At 37.5% G+C, this 24,662-nt stretch overlaps 1 protein-coding gene across 2 annotated transcripts; it reads right to left on the bottom strand.

Annotated features, from left to right (window-relative positions):
• Positions 1-761: 761 nt before the first annotated feature.
• On the bottom strand, positions 762-20,423 carry LOC124168536 (golgin subfamily A member 4-like). 2 transcript variants are annotated; one of them, XM_046546875.1, is made up of 7 exons: positions 20,158-20,423; positions 19,966-20,076; positions 19,356-19,854; positions 14,907-15,025; positions 8,286-8,520; positions 7,325-7,455; positions 762-6,318 (listed from the first exon to the last, which is right to left on the bottom strand). In XM_046546875.1, the coding sequence occupies exons 2-7, from the start codon at positions 20,046-20,048 to the stop codon at positions 4,638-4,640; spliced, it is 2,748 nt and encodes a 915-aa protein (XP_046402831.1). In that variant the 5' UTR covers positions 20,049-20,076; positions 20,158-20,423; the 3' UTR covers positions 762-4,637. The 2 variants fall into 2 exon arrangements, with proteins under 2 accessions (XP_046402831.1, XP_046402830.1); XM_046546874.1 differs by having other exon boundaries at positions 19,966-20,423.
• Positions 20,424-24,662: the final 4,239 nt, after the last annotated feature.

The raw sequence follows: 24,662 nt of genomic DNA on the forward strand, positions 1-24,662 counted from the left end.
GGTGGAGGGGGGGGGAGGATAGATCCCCTCCCCCAAAGCCTCAGAGAAATGAAAGAAATATTTAAAACTATTGTCCAGTTTTGACATATAATAACTGCATCTGCTTAAGAGTTAAATTTTAAGTACCAAAATGATCTAAAATGTATTTCCAGGCATGTCATTTTTCAGAAAATTTCTCGGGAGCCCCATTGCCTGGGGGAGGGGGTGCCCACCCCAGGCTCCTTCATTCATCCCCAAAGCATATTCCTAGTAACGCCACTGGGCGTATGAATACCACAAATTCAGGTCAAGAGGGTCGTTTCCTTTCTCTAGGCTGCCTTTTACTTGGAGGGTTTCTGTTCGGGCCTCATTTGGACTCTGAGTCTTTCAGTCAGTAGGCTAGTACGCTACCTAAATTTTCATCGTTGTCCATATTTTACTGTAAATACTGTATGCTTTTATTTGTGTGCATTGCGAAGGTTCTGGTTTGAGTGGCTGTATTGATTCTTCTTAACCAGCCTATTGGTAAACTTGTACTTTTCTATCATTGGTATTTCTCAGTGCAAAAATTCCACTTGGGAAAAATCATCCCAGATCCCAGTCAAAGCCAAATATTTTCCCTCCGTAGACTTTTGGCTTTTGACATGAACTTATGGGTGACTCAGTATAAGTATGCCGATTGCTAGTTGGTTACTTTCTTTAATGACAGTATTTTAAAGTATGTGGTTACAAAAATGGAAAATAAGATTTCATGCTACTGTTTTCTCGTTTTTGGAACAATGCATCTGTAACAGGTTATCACTGCCATTTAATGTTCTCGACACTGCTCATTGGGTTACTTTCAATTATTCGTGTTCTGTATAGCCTTGTTTATTCTAGTCAATGTGTGATTTCTCAAACCTTCAAAGTCAGTGGTTGAGTTTGGCCATATGCTATTCTTTTGACTGTGCGATTGTAGGGCGCAGTGAAAGTGAAGGGTGGCCCATCAGGTTGTTTTTTGCTGTTAAGAATTTGATATATTAATGCGAAAGCAGCAAAACAATATCCACGCAAAAAATAAGGGATATATATTAAGAAAGTAATGAGCCTCCTATGAGAAAATGAATAAAATCGTTTTTTGATCAAGAAACACTTTGATGCACAGACCAAGTACATATATGAATGCCTTCTTATTCAGCTCAGCCTTTCAATTGTATGTATATGCTATGTTTTCTTCATTGCCTTTCTTTTTCCTAGCCTTAAAAATATTTTTTTAAAGATTCTTATTCTGTTTTTTATTCTTATAAGTAAATCACTATTAATTAAAAGTAATGCATGAGGCATGGCTACTTGCATGTTGTATGTCTTTTTTTTAGCATGCATGGACGTGGACAATCATGTTGTGTTGCAGTTTCCGATGAGGTATTTTTTGCTACATAAATGTCAATGATCAATCACTTTATAATAAGGAAAGAAGATAGGAAACTTTGGAATGCCTAATCTGGATGGCATTCTTGTTAACTAAAAGAGTGCAGCATTTTTAGGGCAGCCACTCATCTAGAAAATGTGGAGATTCAGGGAATTTCATTGTATCAGGATAGTCGTGGCATGTAATAGAAAGTAAAAAAAATAATTTGGAAAAATTTTCTTGGCTTTAAAAGTTGAGTGGTTTCCTTTCCTTATCTTCTTACCTGTAAGAATCAGCCAAATGAAGTCTTTTATCATTTTTTTCGGATTTCATTGGAAATAACAATTCACTATCATTTGTTTGTAGCAATCATGTTACTTTTTTTCTCTAGAGATTTCACTGAAAAAGGGGTGACTGCATGAAGAGAAATTTTATCTTTGATATGCGAACATCACATTCCTAGCATGTCAGTGGAATGATGCTTTGTGCCTGATTATAATAATTTTACAGATTTTTAATGGTTAATATTCATCTAAATTTTATCACATTTTGACATCTTTTCATGGTTAATCTTCCATAAAATATACTTGTTATCTAAGAATCTGAAAATTTTTGTTTGTGGTGTGGAAAATATGGAAGTCAGGGAATATCAGCTTCAGTTGCCATCTGTTTTGACTCCTTGGGAAGTACGTTAAATCTCTAATTTTACACTTTCATATAGTAAGGAATATTGGAGGCATAACTGTGAAAGTTATCCCATGTGTATACTTCAAGATAAGATTAACATTTTATGTTAAGATCTCTGTTTGATAGTATGCTGTTGTAATCTAAGGGTGTATTTGAACTTGTATGCATGTTGACTCCATTAATTTTACCACTCGATTTCTTCGTAATCCCTGTTTTGTTGTTCAGTGTAAAATGTTTAATGTGGTGGACGGACTAAAATACACAGCAACGTCAATGTCAAGATCAGCAGTTATGCTGAAGCTGCTTTTTAATTGTTTGAAATGCCAAATATTTCCGCAATTCATATTAGGAGTTTAACCTGCTCAAATCATGCTCTAAAAATCTAATTTTAATACCAGGTGATTTGTTAGGGAGATGATACAAATCATAATACATATGTACTTAGATGGTATACCCATGACCAACCACATGCTGTGTTGAAAATTGAAAGTATTTGATTAACTTCCAAGAAGTTGGAAAATCACTTGATCTAAATAATTCCAGTGGCCTTTGTATGCATAGAGCATGAATACTACTATTAATGAACTACTCATTTACTGTCTGACATGACCTAAGGACATACTTATGAAGAGGATTGAATTTGTGCATTTATGATTGAGGAGGTTGTTACATTGTTGCATCTGTTTCATGTTGGGTACTGCATACTTTTGAAGTTGCTGTGGTCTTTCCTTGTGGCCCATTCAAATAGAATGCTTGCTGGATTGTCTGTGCAGTAGGCTAACAAGCTTCGAACATGTTACAAAAAGTTTTTTAAGTGCATGTGTTTGATGGCATGGTGTGTCCATATAGTGATCTATTGGATAGGATTGTCATTTTTGTTTAAGCATTTAGTCTTTGAGTAATTTAGTGAAAAAGGGCTTTAAAGTATCCCAGATTTTTAAAAGTTTTTCTGAATACATAACACCAAATTATTCAATTAAGCTCGATATTCTTGCTTTAAACAATGTGTAAAAGGAGCCATTTATGCCATGCTCATTATAATGGTGATACATTGTACTTTCATTGGCATCAAACCACTTAATTATATGATGTTATTTTCGGTTTTCATCTGTGTCAGGATTTTGCTACACTTCTGTGGTTTCCTCTGATATTGTCATCAGGATTTCACCTTTATTGCCATTGGCAAAAATTACCCGGACTGAGAATTGACCTAGACTTATGGCTTTATGGGCATCTGCATTGACCACTGTGTTATCTTGTTTACTTATTTTCCGTGGAATTAAAAAAATGTATCGTCATCAGGGATGATTGGAAGCAGCTGGTTAAGTTCGTTGGATTTATGACCTGCCTTTCAGGCTACTTCATCAGTCCTGATTCACTACGGATGAAAGGCAGCTGTCACATGTTGCCATTTAAAATGTCAGTAATGGACAAAATTGTGACACATTTGGAAACCTGAGAGAACTCATGAATGTAATTTAAGTAATTTGAAGCCAATAAATCTACGGTGCCCTGATATGACTAGTGTGGCTGTGAGTGCCTGGTATTATGAGAGGTTAATTGGGCGCTATCAATGGCCTGTTTTTATCAGTCAGAGTAGTGGGATATATTTTGGGGACTTTCAGGTCTTGTTCCAGCATGGTTAAACTACTTTGATTGAGGAAATATTCCTAGCAACTTTTTTGAAGTACATGATTGAGTATATCTGGGTGTTGGGTTCTTATCTTTATTGTGTAGTTTATGTTCTTCTGATTGAAAGTACTCTCAAAAACCAAAGACAGGGTGATGACAGGACACAATTGGGAATGCAAGGTATGAGAGAATGTATGAGGAAAGGATACACAGAAGCAATTTAGTCTGGTATCAACATTGAAAAGTGGCAATTGAAATAATTGTAAACTAATGATTTTAATGGTGAGAGAAGACATACCCTAATTGGACTATCCAGATAAAGGAGTAGAAACTTTTCAACTGCACCTATGAAAAAGACCTTCCTTCGCAGAATATATGTCAGGCTTCTTCATGGTGGTCACATTATTTTTACTGTTTTCATCCATACTTTGCACAGTTGGTGTGTTAGTTGAAAGTTTAGCTTGTGCCAGTTAAGTGGGCTTTTAGTGTAATTAAGTATATTTCCCAATTAATTTAAGCACTGTATTTTTTAAATTTTATTTATAAATAACTCTTAATTACTTCAAACACTGAAATTTATTTGTAACTAAAGTAACTATCATTTGTCTCTTGAAATTGTTGAACTGTCTCAATTTTAGTATTAATATAACATGCAAATGTGATGTCCTCAAAAGTATTTCTTGTTATATTTGTAAAAAAGATTTTTTAAACAAGTATTATTTTTAATTCCTATCACCTTCTGACTGAGATTGTTTTGATGGATGGTGTTAATGGAAGGAATTTAAAATCCATATATATATTATTTATTTAATAAGCGGGTATAATGTGGTATCCCAATCAAATACATATGTACAAATGTAACATGAAGCTTGCTTTCATCGATTGTTATTGTAAATATAATAAATTAATCAACAAAACAAAATAATTGAGTTTTTACTAAAAAAAAATGGAGTCACCATAAATCAGAGTTATCATTGTCGTTAATGTCATTAATTCCTACTGATAGCTTCGGACTGCTGCTATCTTCCTCTGAAGATTCTGAGACCGAAGTTATCCGAGCTTTTGCTTCCTTCGGCTGAGTATGATTGTGGACTGATTGAGTCTCTGGATTACCATCTCCATTTTGTTCACTGCCAACCTCTACTCTTGTTAATGGTAACTCCATCATTACTGATGCACCTCTTTCTATTCTCTTCCTGGGTGTCTCTTCCTCAAAATTCCCTTCAGAGCCATGTTCATCTTTTTCTATACTCATTGCTGAAAAGTGATTCTTTTCTTTAATATGGCCACTAAAATCATTTTTTTTGTCCAGCACAGATTCAAAATGCACACTACGTTGATTATCTTTGGTGGGGAAGTCATTGTGGGACTGAAAAATATGCCTTTGTTCATTTTTAGACGTGGCATTTATTTCTTTGTGTTCACGGCCGATTGGAACTTCTGTGGGTGAAATAGAAACGTTGCCTGTATATGATGTGTTCTCCTCCATTTCTTTAAATAATGTTTTGGTTCCCAAGGAAACTCTTGGAGTTTGATTATTGTACGTACCACCTGCTGAAAATCTAGACTCGTTGCTAGCTTGGATTTCAGCTCTTGAAGACACTTGTGCTGATGCTAGGGATGGATGGTCAGCAGAATTCGCATCCTTAACTGAAGACATGTGAGCATTGTTTTTTGTTGGGACTGCGGTTTGGGCTTCTTTTCTGTGGTATTGTTGAAAATCAGCCGTCTCACTAGAAATATTCATTGCCACGCTGCCCTGCAACAAATGGTGTGTTGGGACCACAGGAAGCACAAAATTTTGAGTTGCTGGAATATAACTATAGACAGGAAGAGCTATATCTTTCTCTTGAAGAGTTCCTGGAAGAATTCCACTTAAACCTAGTCCTGAACTACGACCATCCTCCGTCAGTTGTCTCTGTCTGAGCCTAAAAAACTGCTTGTCCACTTCGTCAGATTCCTTTTCTAAACGCTGCAACCTACGCCTTGCCTCACGGATGACTTCTTCGGTAGGGCTGGAGGAAGAGTTACCATCACTTTCACTATCATGATATCTGAATTGCCTAGAGCCTCTTCTCAAAGTTTTACTCCGAGGATTATCTTCAGAGTGCTTGAATCGGCTGGACCTACTCTCTGGGAACTCTTTCTGTCTTGGAAATGCCTCCCTTGCTCCTTTATTGTCACCTTGCCTCATTGAAAGGACAGTTAATCTCTCCTCCATGCTGTTTTTTGTGTCTGCTTCAGATAGATGGCTGTCATGAGAAGAGAGCAAACGAAGGGCCGCTCTAGCTTCTTCTAGCTGCTTTGCCTGCTGAGTGGCACCAGCAGTCAATAACTTTATCTTGGACTGATGCTCATTGGCAAGCCTAAGCAGTTTCTCATTTTCGTCTCTCATCTGCTGGAAGGCATGAATGATCTCTTGCTGTACAGAAGTTACCTTTGTGTTACCCGAGTTAGAGATGTCATCGGATTGTTGCAGACCCGTTCTGCTGCTTTGTGGTCTTTTCTCTAAATAGTGGGGCAGCATCGAATTACTAGGAGATCCAATAGTTTCTCCAAAGATTTGATTGAGCCTTATGTCCATTTCTTTCTGGAAAGATTTTGCACTAAGGTTTTTCTTTTCTGCTTCCAGTCTGGAAAGACAAGAAATTGTTATAAAGATGATGGTCACAAATCACTTCATATTTCAACATGCATCATAATATATGTAGATGCTTCCATAATACCCTCACTTCTTAAATTTTCAAAGCAGTAAACTCTTTTTAGTTGTCTGTTACACAGGACTTCCACCTAAGAGAATGTAAAATTTTTACTTGTGAAAGGATCTCTTGAAACCCTTAACCTGGGTTGAACTGGGAATAAATGCCTTAAAATGCCTTGAAAAGGGATTGAATTGTGTTGTATTCTTGTTCCTAATATGGAGCAAGTCAAAATACAACTTGACACTGTCTTGAAGTATCTTCATGTATCTTGAAATAGGCAGTCTTGAAACTGTTTTAGTTAATTTTGTTGATTTAGAGAATAGGACTTATATGAGTACTGACAGGAATCTTTTACAGATTTTTATGACTTCGTTTTTTTATAACATACCAGCAAAATTGTGGTCACATGAGCCATTAAAAAGCATCCTCCACAGTTGGGCTTCCTTGTCATCCAAAGAAAAATACATATATTATTTCTTGTGTATAAAGAAAGGGAAGACTGCCTCTGCTCAATTAGAAATGACTTAGCAATGCTTGATCAAAGTTAATAGCAAAAGTAAATGCATCAGGAAGGAGAGGAAGAGATATTACTTGAAGTGAAGCAGCCAGTTGACTTCAACGTTTCCTTGCTGCCTTTGTGGAGGAAGAAATTATGGCACAATCAATCGACTAGATAATCATTCAGCAATCATTAAATATCTGATTAAAAGAAAAATATTCTAAAGAATTCAAATAAAAGCCACATTTTTCCCATGCATCATCTAAGTTACTATGGCCACTGATCAGTGGTGAGTACATAGTTGAATCATCCACCCTAAGGTTAAAATTGATCTTTTACGTTTGTTAATGAAAAGTTAGACTGCTTGAGGCTCTTGATAATCTTGAACGTACAGCCAGACCTGCACAATACCAGATATGACACTTGTATTGACCTTACCTTTTGAAACCCTCCATCAATTGCTGCTGAGCTTGTAAAATGTCATTGTGCTTAATGGCCATTGATTCTGCATCTTGTTTTTTAGCCTCTTCCAATTTTGCTTCCCTTTCCTTAAGTTCTTGTTCCTTTTGCTGGAATGAAATGAATAATCTAGTGAAAATGATGATGGATTCATGAGATGACAAACAGTTTAAAATTGTATCAATGAAGAAGTGATTTTTTTAGGCACACATTGTACCAGTGAAAGCAGATTAACCAAGAGAATTTGGTGAATCACCCCAGCTGGTACCCCCTCCCACGTGCATGGTACCATCTCCTTCAATTCAAAATAAGGCCTGAAGTAATGATACTTTAATTAAAATTCATATTCCAAGTCAAAGAGCGACATTGCCACTCCCTCTTTGTCTCAGTCAAATGTCTTATGTCATCCACGACATCTTCTGTCTCAAACATACTGTTCTTCACTCAACTTGTGTTACTATTTGATTTCATCAGTAGCGATAGTGCACAGCCTGACAAGCTGAGTGGTTCGGAGCGTAGGTAGACCCCCAGATCCTTTCCCTTGGGGTGAGAGTGGGTGCTTGACACTGATCGGAATTATTCTCACTAGTTTTCATTCCAAGTGGGTGATCTCAATTGACTGCAATGCAATTGGAATATTTTTTGTTCAAAAATTTTCCCTTTAATAACTCACTGCAAGGGCTCATCTTGCTGTGGGAATGAGAAATTTCAAACACAACAGGTTCCGATTGCATTTCCAACCCGAAATCAACTGTTATGGATGACAACATATCAGAATAATTCCGATCATGTCAAGTACATCCTTCTGGGCCACCTTGCACTTTCAGAATTTTAGATTAAGGGTGTCCAAAGATTTCACCTGGGATTCGAATGTGCAATCTATTGATCAGTAGGCAAGTTCCCAACCCACTAGACTACCATACTCATACATGCAACCCACCTGAATTTCTTTCAAATGCATCTTAACCTGCACTTGCTGATTCCGAAGTTGGTTCATTATGTCTATACACTGCTGCTGCTGGGATAAAAGTGAATCCTTGAACTTCTTCTGGCGAGTGGCTGTCTCCTTCTCAACTTCTTCCCTCAGCTTCATTACCTCCACCTTCATTCGCTTCTCAAATTCCTTTTGGTTCCACTCGATCAGTTGCCTCTTGAGGTTCTCCACATGCGATTGACTGCGGGGAGATAATTGTACATTTTGACTAAAACTGCATGGTTTGAAAGATCACTAGCATTAATAGCATAGTATAATGATAAGAAATACTTTTCCAGAGAATGAATACAGGTAGTGTCGGTGTCTTTGGTTTTTAAAACCAGAACTAGGTATGTATTCAACACGCATCCCTATCAGAAAATTATAATTGACGATTATTAATTATATACCATCAACCAATTACAAAGCATGTGCTAGAAAGCAATTGCTGACTGCTTATGAACAACAAGTGACAGGTAGCTAAAAAGTACCATTTCCGTAAGGGGTGTTAACAACTGTTCAACATCACGAGAATTTTGGTCTACGTCTTGATACTCAAATTCAAATCATGTTTGGACAAATTTCACATAAAAAAGGGTTGATACTTGGCCTGAGACCTATGCGTCAACTGTAGAAATTGATGGCAGTGGTATCTGGAGGTCATTTTTGCTGTGTGTGGCAGTGCACTGATTTCCTATTCAATGGTCTCTACTGTGAAAATTGGTACACACCACTAGAAATTTAGCTCTTTATCATCACAAAGTGCAAAATAATGAGTATTCATCCTTGACAGTTACATTTTGGGAGATTCATGTTATTTTGAGTAGACTTGGAGTCAAGGAGAGGATCAGTAGTCAGAAGAAGGATTTAGTGCTTTCCTGGCGAATAGACTTCGTGAAATGGCAATCCTGAGAACATTTCATGAAATAAGAAGTCAGCTTCAGCAGCACATAGGTCTTCTTTGCCCTATCCATGCAGTTAATCTAAAGGTCTCGTTACACGATACATTAACACGTATGGGTTAATGTCTACATGTATGAACGCGAGAATGAACGCCAAAATGCACCGTGTAACCACCCAACTTGTGCGAATGCATGGACGGAAAATAGAACCTGTTCTAATTTGGTTCATGCATTCGTACATGTTCCGTCCCGGTCCACACGCAAACGTACATTAACTTGTACGTGTTAATGTACCTGTAGTGATCCGGAAATGGAAGATTTCCATTTCCAAAATGTGCATAAATATGTTGTTGTGTGACGTCTCAGAATAGCCAGCTGTGACAAACTATGCCTTGGGATTTGCACCTTTTCACTTTCAAGAACGCCTAACCTTCCTCTTCCCCTTCCTCTTGGACGAAAACATCCTGGTTCCTCTTACCTATATAATGGCACGGTGTAGATGCAATTGGTACTCAACACGGACGCACTCAGGAACTCACTCAGTAACTCACAGTTGGAGTCGAAGCACGGGCCGTATGGCCCGTGCGACCTAAGCGCCTCGCTATCCACCCGTGCCATCACCAGCAGCTCCTCTCCTTCCCGAGACTTTTGGTAATGTTCTAAATTTTGGCTATTCTGGACGCAAAAATTCATAATTACTTCATGCCTTTTGCTAGAATGGATTTTGATATTGGGTTTTTAAAATGAAATAAACTTTGGGTAAAAACTTCAAATACTTGTGTGTGATTATTCGCTTCCCGACACCAAGGGCAAGAACCCCCGCAACCCTTACAATGGTGGCAGCGGTGGGATTGTTTTGCCATAGCCCCCCCTGTGGGAGGGATTGGTAATTACATCCCAAAAGACAGTGGGATTACTGCCTAGGTAGTGTAAGGCTCATTTATGATCACCTTACACGCGTCGGAACGATAATCACACTCACTTTACATTCTTCGCGTCTCTAGAGCTAATTTTTTGGGTATTAAATTCCGCGTAATACTTTAAATCGCCGGAAATACTATATTTCATAGGTCATGAAACACTTTCTCGGGAAGTAGAGCTTGGTGTTAAACGGTGGATGCGAGTGGCAATTGCTCGCTAACATATTTCGCGAGTAACGGTAAAGTCCGGGAGCGCTGAAACCAAAATAGCTGTCATAATAATGCGGTATTTCGGAGGAGGCACCTTTTCAGACGGACAACGACCGCTGACCAACGCCTTCAGAGCCGGAGGCATCGCAGAGACAAACGGTCGCCGGGATACTTTCATTTCGCTTCCGGAGCGGTGGTGTCACCAAGGAAGCGGTGCAAGCAGTTGGCGCAAAGAAGAAAGAAGATCATCACCGACAACGAAGGACAATGGTGATTACGACATTTAATAAGAACTTTGAATAGAAAATATCAAGGAAATGATTGCTATGCCTCTTTATGAATTTTCTTGGCCGGTAATTAGATATTAGTTTTCTGAATTTTCTTAGTCTATAGCTAGTATTAGTAATTTTGAAGCCCCTGTTTGTCCCGAGGAGTATGGGAATCCTCATCAAGTGGAGTAATTGGTCCCTCTGAAACCCGTAAGAGATAGGGCTCGGGTAATGAGCGAAATCTGGGTAGTTGTTGCTCAAATAATTGTTTCCGATTAATGTAATATGGGGAATAGAGCATATTTTAATAAAGGTTTTCAATTGAGATGGTCTAAGGAAGCCGTCGCTGCGTTTGCGACATTGAGGGACTTCTAGAGTAATTGACCTGTACTTCGGTACCTCGATTTCATTGAACCTTTTTTTCTGCATTCAGTATCAGTCATACTTCAGAAGCAAGTATTGGCTCATAAGAATGCCATACGCCATATGCAGTCACTTGCGCCAGCCGGCAATTAAACTAGGCGAGGTGAATCTACGGCGCCACCTAAGGGAATGCCTCTTGCTAGTGTTCTAAATATAGTATCTCGCTACATATTTAGTTTAAAGGCCTTAATGGGTTAGCTGATTATTGAAATTGGAATTGATATTTTCGCTGAAGTACCGATCCGCAAGCGTGAGGCGCGGGTAACTTCCATTGAGCGAGTACAATTTTCCAAATCCCATACATGCCTGTAAAAACACTATAATGCAGACGCACTGTCTCGTAACCTTTCGGGAGTTGTTAACCTACGCTTGATTTTTGGGGGAATCAAACGTTGATATGGTACGAACAGGAAAACGATCCCGGGTGGAAAAATGAAAAGAGAGAGAGAGAGGATAGATAGTTGTGATTTTAAAGAGGGAATATGTTTAAAGTAAAAAAGGGATATTAACAAGGGATGGGTCCCAAGAGTGTGAGGAATTTTCCAAGTTGACCAGGATTATCATAAGGGGTAATTGAAACCATAAGTTTAATGACATAATATAGCATACGCCGGCTAGGGAAAAGATTAAGGCATTAGTAAAACATATCCTTGAAAGTTTTATTGAGTGCAAAAGAGTGAAAAATAACACAAAAAATTGGTGTTTAGCGTGTAATGAGTGAAAGAAAACAAAGTGAAGTGTGCCCATGTTGTCCTTATCTTATCCCCCCCTTAAATTCCTCAAGAAAACAGTGAACTGGTATTCGCTACGGCGACGAATAGTCACTTTGGATCTGTGAGAATAAACAATGGACTTAAGGCACAGCAAAGGAGGGTGATAAAAAGTGAACAAGTGAAGTGAACATGTGGAATAGAAGTGATATTGAACATTTGTACGTACTTAGTTTTTTTAATCAATAGGACTTGCATTTTTGTCATTTATAAACTTTTTCTTTCCAATTTACTCTGAATTATTTCTTTTTGTGTTGTTTCGTTTTTAGTGATAATAAAAAAAAATAGATTGAAAATATAGAAGTGAAACAGAATTAGGAATACGGACGATATAATGGTATTTCTTTGTTTCCTTGTGTATAAATACTTTTATTTTTTGTTGAATATTGCAATTTAACATGTTTTAAATTTATGTAATTAGCAGTGAATTATTTTGGTGTATAGGGGAATTTTAATGGTTAATTGTTTTTATGATTGCTTTTTCATTTGTATAAATGTGATCGATCTCGTGAGAGATCAATCAATTTTAATAAAGAAGGGAGTATTGTAGTGATCCGGAAATGGAAGATTTCCATTTCCAAAATGTGCATAAATATGTTGTTGTGTGACGTCTCAGAATAGCCAGCTGTGACAAACTATGCCTTGGGATTTGCACCTTTTCACTTTCAAGAACGCCTAACCTTCCTCTTCCCCTTCCTCTTGGACGAAAACATCCTGGTTCCTCTTACCTATATAATGGCACGGTGTAGATGCAATTGGTACTCAACACGGACGCACTCAGGAACTCACTCAGTAACTCACAGTTGGAGTCGAAGCACGGGCCGTATGGCCCGTGCGACCTAAGCGCCTCGCTATCCACCCGTGCCATCACCAGCAGCTCCTCTCCTTCCCGAGACTTTTGGTAATGTTCTAAATTTTGGCTATTCTGGACGCAAAAATTCATAATTACTTCATGCCTTTTGCTAGAATGGATTTTGATATTGGGTTTTTAAAATGAAATAAACTTTGGGTAAAAACTTCAAATACTTGTGTGTGATTATTCGCTTCCCGACACCAAGGGCAAGAACCCCCGCAACCCTTACATACCGTGTAACCAGGCCTTAAGAATCTTTTATACTTTCACCACCAGCTTTCAAGAGACCATTAATGGTAGGGGTGTAGTGAAGGGTGGGGATCTCCTGCTTCTGTCATTGCATGCAAACATGATGCTGTGTGGCATAATATGAATGGTAGAGATAAACCATTTCCTTCATTAAAACCACAACAATTCCAGATCAATTAATTAAAGAAATCAGAACAAATTTGGAGAAACATTGTTTGTGTCTAAGTCAAAGCAACTCATTTTTCCTTTGTAGCATTTTAGGACTTCAAATATCCCAGCATGCCACTCTACCAAGTTAAAGCTGGATGGCGATACTTGGTGGAACTAGGTGACAGGAAACATAAATAAAGATACACTGTTGGGTGTTCCACAGAAGTTTTAATAACTGACCCAGGTTTTGACATTACACTATGTCATTTATTTTCACCTTTGAAAATGACATATTGTACTGTCGAAACCTGGGTCGGTTATGAAAACTTTTGTGGAACATACAACAGTGTATCTTTATTTATGTTTCCACTCTACCAAGGTTCACCTCCAACAAGGTTGTTTCCTAAAATTTGTCAGACTTCAACAAAATTTCCAAGAAACTTACAGCCATGGAAGCTCACTGTTGTGGAGCCTTGTAGACATGGGTGTAGCCAGGGAATTCGATTGTGTATGGGGGGGGACAGGGATCATCATGATTATGACCGCCATGGGCAGGGTTTTATGTTGGGGGGCCAGCAATCCTGCCGGGAGTTTAGAGGCTATGGAATACTCTTCAGTCAAATGGGGGATTCCCGGCACCCCCTCTAGGAAAAATTGTTGAAATAAACCTCTGTAGACAGCATTTTAAGTATGTACTATCTAAAAATAAATTTATTTAATTTATAGATTTATTTCATTGCACTTGAATGTGCAGATTTTTTAGTTTTTCCAGACAAATTACCAAGTTGGGGGGCCAGGCCCCCCCCCCAAAACTCTGCCCACGATGAGCACCCACCCTAGAGGCTTTATGGACACCCCCTTTGACTTTAACAGGAAGTGCCCAGGAACCAAGATTTTCCTAACCCAGAAATTTTTTCCCAGAACTTGTATGAAGGCCTATTTTTTATTAATTTTTTATAGGATACTGAATATTTTGATTCGTAAAATGTTTCTGGAGAGGGAGGGCAAGACTTCTGGGTAGGAGGCGGCAGCAGGACCCCCTAGATGCACCTATGGTTGTAGAACTTCACACCCACCCATTTATAGATTAGGATACCAAAGAAAAGTCTCTGAAACAGCAAGGAATCAACCCCAAACTAAGGGAAAAGGCAATTTGAACACCCCAAAGATGAAAAATATTGCCTTGACCACAATTTGAATCTACCAATTACGCAATGAAAGCATCAACCAACTAAAGAGAATTTTTGGTGACTGCACAAGAAAATATGATACCTATTGCTAAATATATTATGTACCAAGGAAAAAAGTTTTTGCTTGATAACGTAGTACTGTGGCTGAGTATAGAACACAAATATGAGCTTAATTTTTTAAATATTTACATGAGTACATAATTATGGATTATATAGTCAGTGAAGAGCCTTTACTAAAGAATTTCAGGTAGGAAAAGTCATTTGTCTTGAATTTGGGGGACTCTTGTTCAAGCCCTGTTCAAGGCAATTGTTTTCCACGGGAGTATTTTTTCATTTTAAGAGCACTAGGCTCCTTTAAGGCTAAATGCCAAACCTTCCATGGCTATTCACCAAAATCAACACATTACCCTTAGCTATCACACAACTCAGAGCTATTCATTGTCCACATGGTAACATATGCCTGGTAGGAGAGGATATTAAATTCATGTCACATTATTAATTACTTTTTGGTTATTATCGTCATGTTTTAAAGAAATACAAAACATGCAAGAATTTTACAGAAAGTAATTATAAATAATTCAGTCAGCACAAGCTTCAACCATTCGCTTCAGTAGCTTTGACATTCATGTGAAAGACAACAATGTGTATTCACCTGGATTCAGTCTTTTCCATCTTTCCAAGCAACTGAGCCTCCACTGGCATCCCAAAATTTGTTGCCTTGGCAGTAGGATCATTGGTTAAAACAGAGGTCTCTGGTCGATGTTCACCATTCTAGAGAAAGAAGAACTGAGCAAATTACATAGATGCACTCCCTAATCCTAAAGCTATGTCTACACAATTCATTTCCCCTGCAGGTACATGGCGGGATAAATGCTTAGATAGACACTCAATATTAGTACAGTATGTAGTTATTTCCTGGACATGTATTTGTGCAACTTTGGGTGTTTACTCAGAGTGATATTGATGGTTAATGGGTTTACTTATCAGCCCATAAGGATAAATGCATTGTGTAAACACACCTTTAGATATTAATCTCTCTCTTACTTCCATTGTGCCATTCATGCCAGTACTCCAATCCAGACATACTCAATATTCATATTTAATTTTTTGGGACCTCATGACAATTTTACAGAAAGCTAGATCATCAACAATTGAAAGGAAAAACTTTTTAAGCTTACAATGGCAAAAGAGGCAATCCTTGCAAGGAGCTAAATATATATACATATTACATCGTTACACATCAGAGAAAATGAATAGAAAAACATTTAATACAGAGAGAAGTCAACAATGTTCTTTTTATGTCTGGACAGAAATTCTACAAGAAGGGTCCCTTTAAAATCATTGTAGAAAAGTTTCTAGCAGGGAAATTACTATAAAAATATGTTATTGTTGGCATGAAATTGATAAAGCATAACAAAAAACTTACTAAAAATCAACCTGCATAGACTTTCATTCCATTTCCACAAATCAATACGAGAAATTAAAAATGCCGAAATATAACAAGGGACAAGAATGCAATACTTGAATAGGACAAGGTCTCGCGAAGAATTTGAATTACATACAACCAAAGATACTTTCAGAAAATAGAACTGTCTAGTTTCAGGTAGAGACTCAAGTCTTTTAGCAGACAGAGTTTCACACATCAATGCTAATTACAATGCATGTTCACTAGCAGCAATATAAAACATCGATCCTCCTTGGCAATAGGGTATTCTCCTTCATCAAAGAAAACGAAAGGCATTGATTGCGATTCGTTATCGATTAGTGTATTCGTAATATACAAATTGTTTGGTTTTAGAAATCCCAGTTTAGAGGGATGTTAATGGTCAATTTTAACCTCATTTAAATAAAAGGCCAGATTGGTGCCCATGCAATGCCACTCCACGCGACGTCACAGGGACCTAGATGCTATACGAGTAGTCAGGAGTTTTAAATCATCTAAGATACCAATGCATGCATGAGGCACAGAGCTCACGGAAACATCTCTTGATAATCACCGATTAAAATTGCCTGAGGTCGGAAAGTTTCCTTCGTTTGATAGGGTATTCTGACCACTACCCATTAATCTCTACATTCACCCTAAATGCCTCAAACAAGATGATTGCAATACAAAAGAAATTTTTCTGATGAGAATGTGAATACTTTCTGTAACTTGCTCATGTCACATGACTGGTCCAACATTTACTCCATGAGCTCCTTTGAAGATGGTTTTAATTGTTTTTACTCAACCTATGTGACCTATCTTGATTATTGTTTTCCTGTACTGCCTGTTAGAATTAAAAATTCGCCTCTATCTGTAGGCAGAAAGTCATGGGTCTCTGACGAAATCCGGTACACATCTAGATTCATGAAAAACATGGCCCTCTATTACAAAAACTGTTCGGACCGCATTGAAATGCTTGAATACAAGTCAATGTAAAATAAATATAAACATCTTCTTCAAGATGCTAAAAGAACTTTTAATGATCACAGAATTCGTAGTGCTGGAAACAGATCAAAAGAAATCTGGAAAATTATCAATGAGTCAAAATTTCCAAAATCACAAACCACTAATCTCAAATTACTGGATTCCCAAAGTGACATACTTGAGGATAGTTCTGAAATTGCCATGGCTTTTAATGACTTTTACACATCACATCAGTTTTTCAATATGGCTCAACAAAACACTAGTAGACCATCATCAAGCCAATGTAATTCTCTATTTCTTCGCCCCTGCTTTGACAATGAATAAGCTAATATCCTTCACAAAATGGCAAATAAATACACCACTGGTCCAGATGGCATTCCTCTCATTATCATCAGTCATTTAAAACCTTCTTTTCTTCTTAGCCAGTGAATCTCTAAGGCTTGGCCAATTTCCATCACCACTTAAAAGTACCAAAGCCAACCCCCTCTATAAAAGTAAAGGCAATAAATAGCATATGAGCTCATATAGATCAATATCTATACCGAATCAATTTGGTAAAATCTTTGAAACAGCTTTTTATGCTCAACTGACTACATACTTAGAATCTCACAACCTATTATTCACCTCACAGCACGGATTCAGAAAATCCATGTCCACTACCACCGCTACCTACCATGGCATCAATAAAATATTGTCCGACTTAGACAGTAAACTAGAATCTCTTGTTTTATTATTCCATTTCTCCAAGGCCTTTGATTGTATAAATCACAGCGTATTACTATAGAAACTTCAGCAACTCGGCATAAGAGGTACTCCAAATAATTGAATAAAATCACTTCTAAATAACAGACAATAGTGTTTATGTTAATAAAGAAGGAATACCTCATACATCACCCGAAAAAACAATTTCCTGTGGGGTTCTCAGGGATCAGTTCTGGGTCCAGTGCTCTTCCTAATATACATAAATGACCTACCAAAGCTGCTGCATTCCGTGCCTAATACACTCCCCATATTGTGCGGTGTGCTTTTTGGTTCGCTCGATTAGGTCAAGTTAACAATGAAGTGCTAATCTCAATCTACTATGGTGAGTTCTATTCCCACATTATTTATAGCATCCTTTTTTCGGGCCCTTTCCCCTGTGCTCATGTTGTTTTTAAAATACAAAAGAAGATAGTGATACTGATGTGCAGTGCACCCCTTAGAGCTCCATGTCGCCCTCTTTTCAAGAAACTCTCCATTCTCCCAATTACGTGTGTTTACATGTTGAATGCAATCATCTGCGCTAAACGCAATTTTGGTTTGTATGATACCAACGATAGCATTCACAACCACTATACCAGGAACTCTGGCAATCTACATGTAAAGTTCATCAGAACCAGTAAAACCAGCCTTTCCTCCAAAACATGGGACTACTACTGCACAACAAACTTCCTAGAAACATTAAGAGTTTGGAAAAAATGTCTAGTTTAAAATTTAAGGTGAAGGAGTTCTTTTCGATACATTTATTTATTCTATTGAGGAATATTTAACTATGTAGATATGTTTTGCATGGGTAATTCTCATTTCTTTTTTCGTAACTAAACATTGACATTAAATATCATGGAACATGTATGTACCAAGATCTCCAGGCAAATAAATATTATTATTAATAATCCTTATTTAAGCCAAGCGCTACCTGCTAGCTGGGTACTCTGCTACCTGTGAGCAGCCTGTATTGTAGCGGCGCTCATAGCCTCGCACAAAGGTGGCCTCACACGGCGGCAGCTGGAACCAGAATAACGTCACACGGGCTTTTCTCAGCATACATATGCTGTGTTTTCGCGTGCTTGAAAATTTTCATTTTTCATTTAATCGACAAAAATAGATATCGTCATTTAAAAATCTAAAAGCATGTAATACATACTCCAGGAGTAATAATCTTTCGATTTCGGCAATAAAAAAATAATAGGAAACCACCCTATTGTAGTATGTCTATGAATTTTTCTTGGGTTTACTTAGAAGTAAGAATTTTGGCAGCAGCCTCATTTTACTCTGTAGATGATCGTGGAATATTCTATCAAAACATTGGTATCATCCAACTTTTGAAATCACCTCATGCGACGAAAACCAAAGATTTATCCAGCATCGGAGGCACCAGGGGTAATTCTTCACCTGCCAAACCCGAGGTCGTGGGTTCGAGTCCCTCATGTCTATCATTATTTCATTCCATATTATTGAAATTCTAGTAATTGGGGGAACCTGTTAGTAGTTAGTAGACGAATTATTACTGCCATGTAAAAGAATTCTGATCAGTCATAGCATAGAGTAAGTATATTCTAGTAGTATACTTACTCTATGGTCATAGGCAGCTCCTGTTTATTACCTCCAGTTGAAGGATTACATGTCATGCCAAAATTTCACATGCCCTTCTTCCCATTAAAATGCAAATTTTGATGACTGGAAAATTTTAAATTGTTGGTCAACTGAGAAGTAAAACCCAACCTAATGCTGATAAAGAAGATGAAGTTGCTGTCACTAATGATTAATCTGTGGGGAATACTGCAATAAATAATTAGCCACAAGACCTAAGATAGAGGGGGGGGGGAAATTCTAGAGTATTAAGGAGAGAATGCCAAGTTCCAGTGCCAAGCATTTCAGAATGATAGCCCACTTGTATTATAAATTACCTGCGTCTTACGCCATGTCATTTCTTACCGTCTTGTATCTCATGCTGCTAGGGTCACCAGATGCAAAATTTGGATGTAGATTCGTCCAGAGTTCACTTTCACCAAATATATTGAATATTATTCGAAGAAGTGAAGTAGACCTGTTATTTTTCCTTTCACTGAAGTACACTAAGCTCACCCTCTTCCCTAAGTTAGAGTCGATCCTAACATTCAAGGTCCCCAAAATATCTTCAACATCCTTCACCTGTAAATAGCTTGTCCTTTTCACTGACCCTAAGGCTTCACCAACTTCTGGAGAGAATCGGCCAAGCCTTGGCTCCTCACTGTGTAATACTGATACTGTGAAATAGTAATTTTGTTCAAACAAATACTCTGCAACTAGAAGGTTCAAAGCGTGAACTTTGGGAGATAGAAAATCTCTCTTCCGATTCAGAATTGATGCGCTGGGGTGAGACTGTTTGAGAGTGGATATTAGCTGATGCCTCAAGTACGTCCTTAATATGGGAAGGGTACCTCTTTCTTCCAGCCTAAAATGAGATCAAGATATTAGAAGTCACAATTCATAAGTGTTGGAAGGCTTAAATACTTAATTACGATAGCCAGAGCTGAGAATCAACTGCTAAAGACTTTGCACTTACCAATGATAGAGCTTCTTCTGGAATTCTTCAGTTGACAAGTCACCCAATAATTGGAGACTTGGATCATTCAAAAATTCATCCATTTTATTAAGATATTTCACGACGGATGTGCTTAAGAAGAAAGAACTAGACATTCGAAATAATGGAAATACTTTAGCTTAACCATTTCTTCCATCAAAAATATCAGCAGACATTTTTAACGTCTTCAAAACTATGGTGGGTAGAAGAAGTCACGACCAACATCTCGCTCCACTATCTTCTCAGCTCTAGAGTGGAATAGAAAACCACCGTATCCATACAAAATTATCACAGATAAAAGATGGCGAGCATCGAAATGCTTTTTAACCCCCAGTTGATTCCATTCAAAGAAATAAAACACATAAACGACTTTGCAACTACTCCCTGCGTTCAGAAGCTGAATTCATGTTTGTGTACACTCGCAATCGAAAGTATCGCAATTAATCGCAACCGTGACCATCGCAAACTCGAAACCGGATTCGATTGTTAGTTTCGCGGGCGCTGTGATTTCTGAGTAAAGTTGCTGAAATTAGGATAAAATTTCGTGGTTAATTTTTGTGAAGGGACGTATGTTTTTCACCCTATCGAATACCCACAGAAGAGTTATTGTGCCTCCTAATCATATGGGAAGTCGGTAGAATCACTGTACTAGTTCTGCGGCGTTGAAGGATGATATCCACACACCAATAGAGGAAAAATTGTTGATCGTTCAATGGTGGGCTAATGATCGTAGATTATTATTAATCGTAAATCAGTTTACTCTAGTTAATTTTTTATTCTATATAATGCCTAACTTATTTATTATGTATGTATTCTCGGGATTTATTTTCGGACAGTCCGACCCATGCACACACTATTTTCAGAATTTTGGCTTCATATCTCTAAAGTAAATATATAGTTTTTGTGATAACAAAATGCGCATTTAATCCGTTCATGAAGGTAAAGTACATTTTTCAGCGAATATCTCTTGCTATTCGTTAGATTTTTCCTCCAAAGTTGTAAATATATAAATTAATACCAAAACATATTTCAGTGTGATCTGCCATGAAATGTGTACTCGACGTTTGATGGCTTTTCCTGTAAAACAGTTATATTTTCATGAGGTTCGCTGTTTTTTAGATTTTAACGATGGGTCCTCGCACAAATCACTTTTTCATTTCTCATTTGTGCTCTTGAGTAAAATACAACAAATATGATTTCTATAGGAAATAGTAGAAATCAAATTATGTGTTTTAACAGGTTGGTTGATTTATTTAATGTAAACACATAATCCGCATGACTTTTCTATCTGATAAGGATTATAACCACTTAGGGTGCGATTCATAGACGGCACTTTAGGCTAAAGTATACTTTAGCCGGGCTAAAGTCTGCTTTTTCCGTTTCATAAACGCCACTTTAGAGGAAAAATGGCCGAATCGTCACTTTACCGTAAAGTGCCCAACCGGAGCTCACTTTAGGGCTAAAGTGTCCTTTACGGATGAATAAATATGGCTGCACCGGCTGTTATTGAAGTTGAAATATGAAGATATTTGGGTTACGGAAATGAATATGAACTAATTTTTTTGTGAGAACACAGCAGCAAACTGGCGCGTTTCAAGAAATAACCAGACAAGTAATATATGTCTTTTCCCTGAATATATATCGAGTCGGTATTGATGGAGATGACCCAATTCTTATATTTTGAAGTTTAACTCTATCGGTCGTGTGATAATTACAACACAGTAAGTGGTTGAACAGGTTGGCATAATTTATGTTGATTTTATATACAAGTTAATTGTAAAGTTCTTAGGTTATTTATACGTTCATATTCTAGAATTTTCCTTAAAGATACTTGAATATGATAGCAAAATTCTGTTTATACATTGGCGTCAATAGCCTTCGTAAACAAAGACTTGATTTTCATATCGTTTGGCCAGCCAAATACTAGTTTCTACACCTTGTATTGCATTTTAAGCGTTTTCATTCAATATTTGCTTAATGTACTCTTTCCATATGCCTCCATATCACGCTTAACATGTTTCTGTGATTGTGAAACTAGAGTCGAGTTTCTGTTTCGTTTTTCGACTATGCATTTGCATGTTTACAATGATGATATAAGATCTCGTCATGAAAGGCAGCAATAAAAAGTAAAACGTACTTTGCTTCATAGCCATATTATCAGCAGCAAAGCAATGTTTCCTCGAGGATGTAGGATTGTTATGAAATGTTATTTACACAGCATCACAGACTTCACTGACATTTTCTACTGCAAAATTCGTGAATTGATACTCGGGTTAGGTATTCACATATGTCGAGGCATCTTTTAAAGTAGACAAAGAGATATTTATTGATATAAGTCCATTCTCACATTCCACATGTTTCATTGCGTGGCCATTCATTCATTGGTTTTGATGTTATAGATATTCTTGACTGTACATTCTCGTCCATTTCTCTAGAAAATATAACCCCTTAGGTCAACATTCCAAGAATTAAAATATTGGTAAGCACAAAAGAATTCAACAAACACCCATACCTCATTCAAAATATGCGTCCAACTGAGACAACCACTGATCGGTAAATCTTCAAATTAATTGGTAGTTTCAAGTTAACGCGAGAGAATTTCACTATTTCACCCACCTTCAATGAACGTACACCATCAAACTTCGACTAACATGTAGTCCAAACAACCGTATGCAGTTAATCATAGAAAATGATCATAAAATGACGTGAAAATATCAGCATTTGAATATTTACTTCGCTGGGAACATCGAAGGGCATTACCAATACACGAAGCTAATTAAAAGTGAGCTTTTATTCAGCCAACTCAATCATTAACGTACAAAAAAGCTAGTGGGGAAAAGCTTTCAATGACGCAGTATTCATTTACATTTGCACATAATATGAGAAAACGAGAAAATACGGCTAAATAAATCTTAGCAAAATACAACACGAAAACCCAGTCCACCCAGTCGCCAGAAACATGTAAACAAGTACGCATTTAATATCGTGCGTCATCTTTTTCTTCACTTTTTCGCAGCGTTCATTGCCAACACTCAAAAATTTCAATGCATGATCGAGACTTTAGGAGCTAAAGTTCCACTTTATAAAGTGAGATCCTTGGGACGACTCTGAAACGAAATTTAGCTAAAGTGTCACTTTACCGTAAAGAGAGACTTTGTAAAGTGAGCAATTTCAGTGTCGTCTATGAATCGCACCCTTAGTGGTTATCTACTGTTAAAATATTTTGCTTGCTATGTGTTACTTGCCTTGCTCTTTGGGTGATTATTTAAAAAGATCGATACAATTCACTCGAAGCAATTTCAGTCTGTCTCTAAATCTCCCCATCATTTGGACTGGTGTTGGTGGACTTGAAGTTGTCGAAATTAACATCATTCAACCCTCAATTTAAGCAAGGGTAGTGGGTCATGGTAGGGTTTCTACAAATTTCTGATCTTCGTTTGGATGTTGGTCAATATCATGAGCACTAAAGCCCGTATGACACTTGCCAATTTATTGGCCAATATATTGGCCAATAAATTGGCCCAATATTGGTAAAAATATTGGGCTTTACGCATCGTATGACACGTACCAATATTTACACCAATATTGGCCTTTACAGTGTTCTAATACCCCACTAGAGAACGCCACATAACACAAAATGACAAAAGAGCATCTCAAGACGCAGGTTAATTGCCAATGAGCTACAGAATGGGAGGTGCCTTAATAATTGTAAATTTAATAACTATTTCGAGGGGCTGCAAAGATATTCTCGAATTGCTCGAAATTTCATTCGGGTGAGTTCCTTGAATGATGAGAGATAGGCAATATGGTGATCTCATAGGTGAGCCAAGATAACGTAGCGGCTCGTTTTGGCTGGAATATGTTCATCGAATAAACAGATTGTGTCATCAATTGGGACTTTCACCCGAAACTTTAGCGCTCAAATCATGAAAAATAGTTTAATAATTGTAAAATAAACAAAATATAGACGCTATCGAGGAGAAACACGACGTTTTTATTCATTAAATATCCGAAATGTTATTTCCGAATTACCCACTTTAGACAGTTGATGTTTGTGAATTTATATTCTCTCAAAGTACTTTTTTAATACATTTTTAAAGTACAAATACTTACTAAAGTATTATTTGAGCTATTTCATGGGTTGCTATGCTTGTAAAGTTTTTATATATGATATTAAAATTCCGAGGTGAAATGTTTTGCAAAGAGCTTCTAGTTTTGGCCACTAGGAGTCGACAAGACTGAGTTCTGATTGGAGATTGGCCTCGAGAAAATAGAACCCATAGAACCTGTTCTAAATTGTAGATTGGCCAAGAAATTGTGCCCAATATTGTGAAACTGAGATTGGGCTAGAAATTGGCGTGTGTCAGTGGGTACACAATCCAATATCCAATGGATTGGCCAATAAATTGGCAAGTGTCATACGGGCTTAACTTGAGAAACTGGCTGTTTACAGTCTCTCCAGGAGGGGTATATTCTTGTTGCACCATCCCTTCGTGGTATCTAGCACGACAAAAGCATGATCTTCACCTTCAGTTTGCTTATTCCAGCCTTCTTGGGGTGACATCCTCTTGGCCCTAAAGGAACATCTTGTACCATTGGTTGTCTTGGATCAAGAGAGACAATATTTTATGAAAACTTATTGAAGTTTAGGAAAACTTTCCAGTGGTATATTTTTAATT

The sequence above is a fragment of the Ischnura elegans genome, chromosome 11 (genome assembly GCF_921293095.1).
Source record: "Ischnura elegans chromosome 11, ioIscEleg1.1, whole genome shotgun sequence".
Lineage (NCBI taxonomy): Eukaryota > Metazoa > Arthropoda > Insecta > Odonata > Coenagrionidae > Ischnura > Ischnura elegans.

Bases quoted from the DNA above. Each gene is read 5' to 3' on its own strand.
- LOC124168536 (XM_046546874.1), bottom strand. From the start codon at position 20,099: ATGTCTAGTTCTTTCTTCTTAAGCACATCCGTCGTGAAATATCTTAAT. The intron at 15,026-19,355 runs GTAAGAAATGAC...TTCTTTCTCTAG, and splicing joins GCAGCATGAGATACAAGACG to AATGGTGAACATCGACCAGA. The intron at 6,319-7,324 runs GTAAGGTCAATA...TTGTCTTTCCAG, and splicing joins TTGATGGAGGGTTTCAAAAG to ACTGGAAGCAGAAAAGAAAA.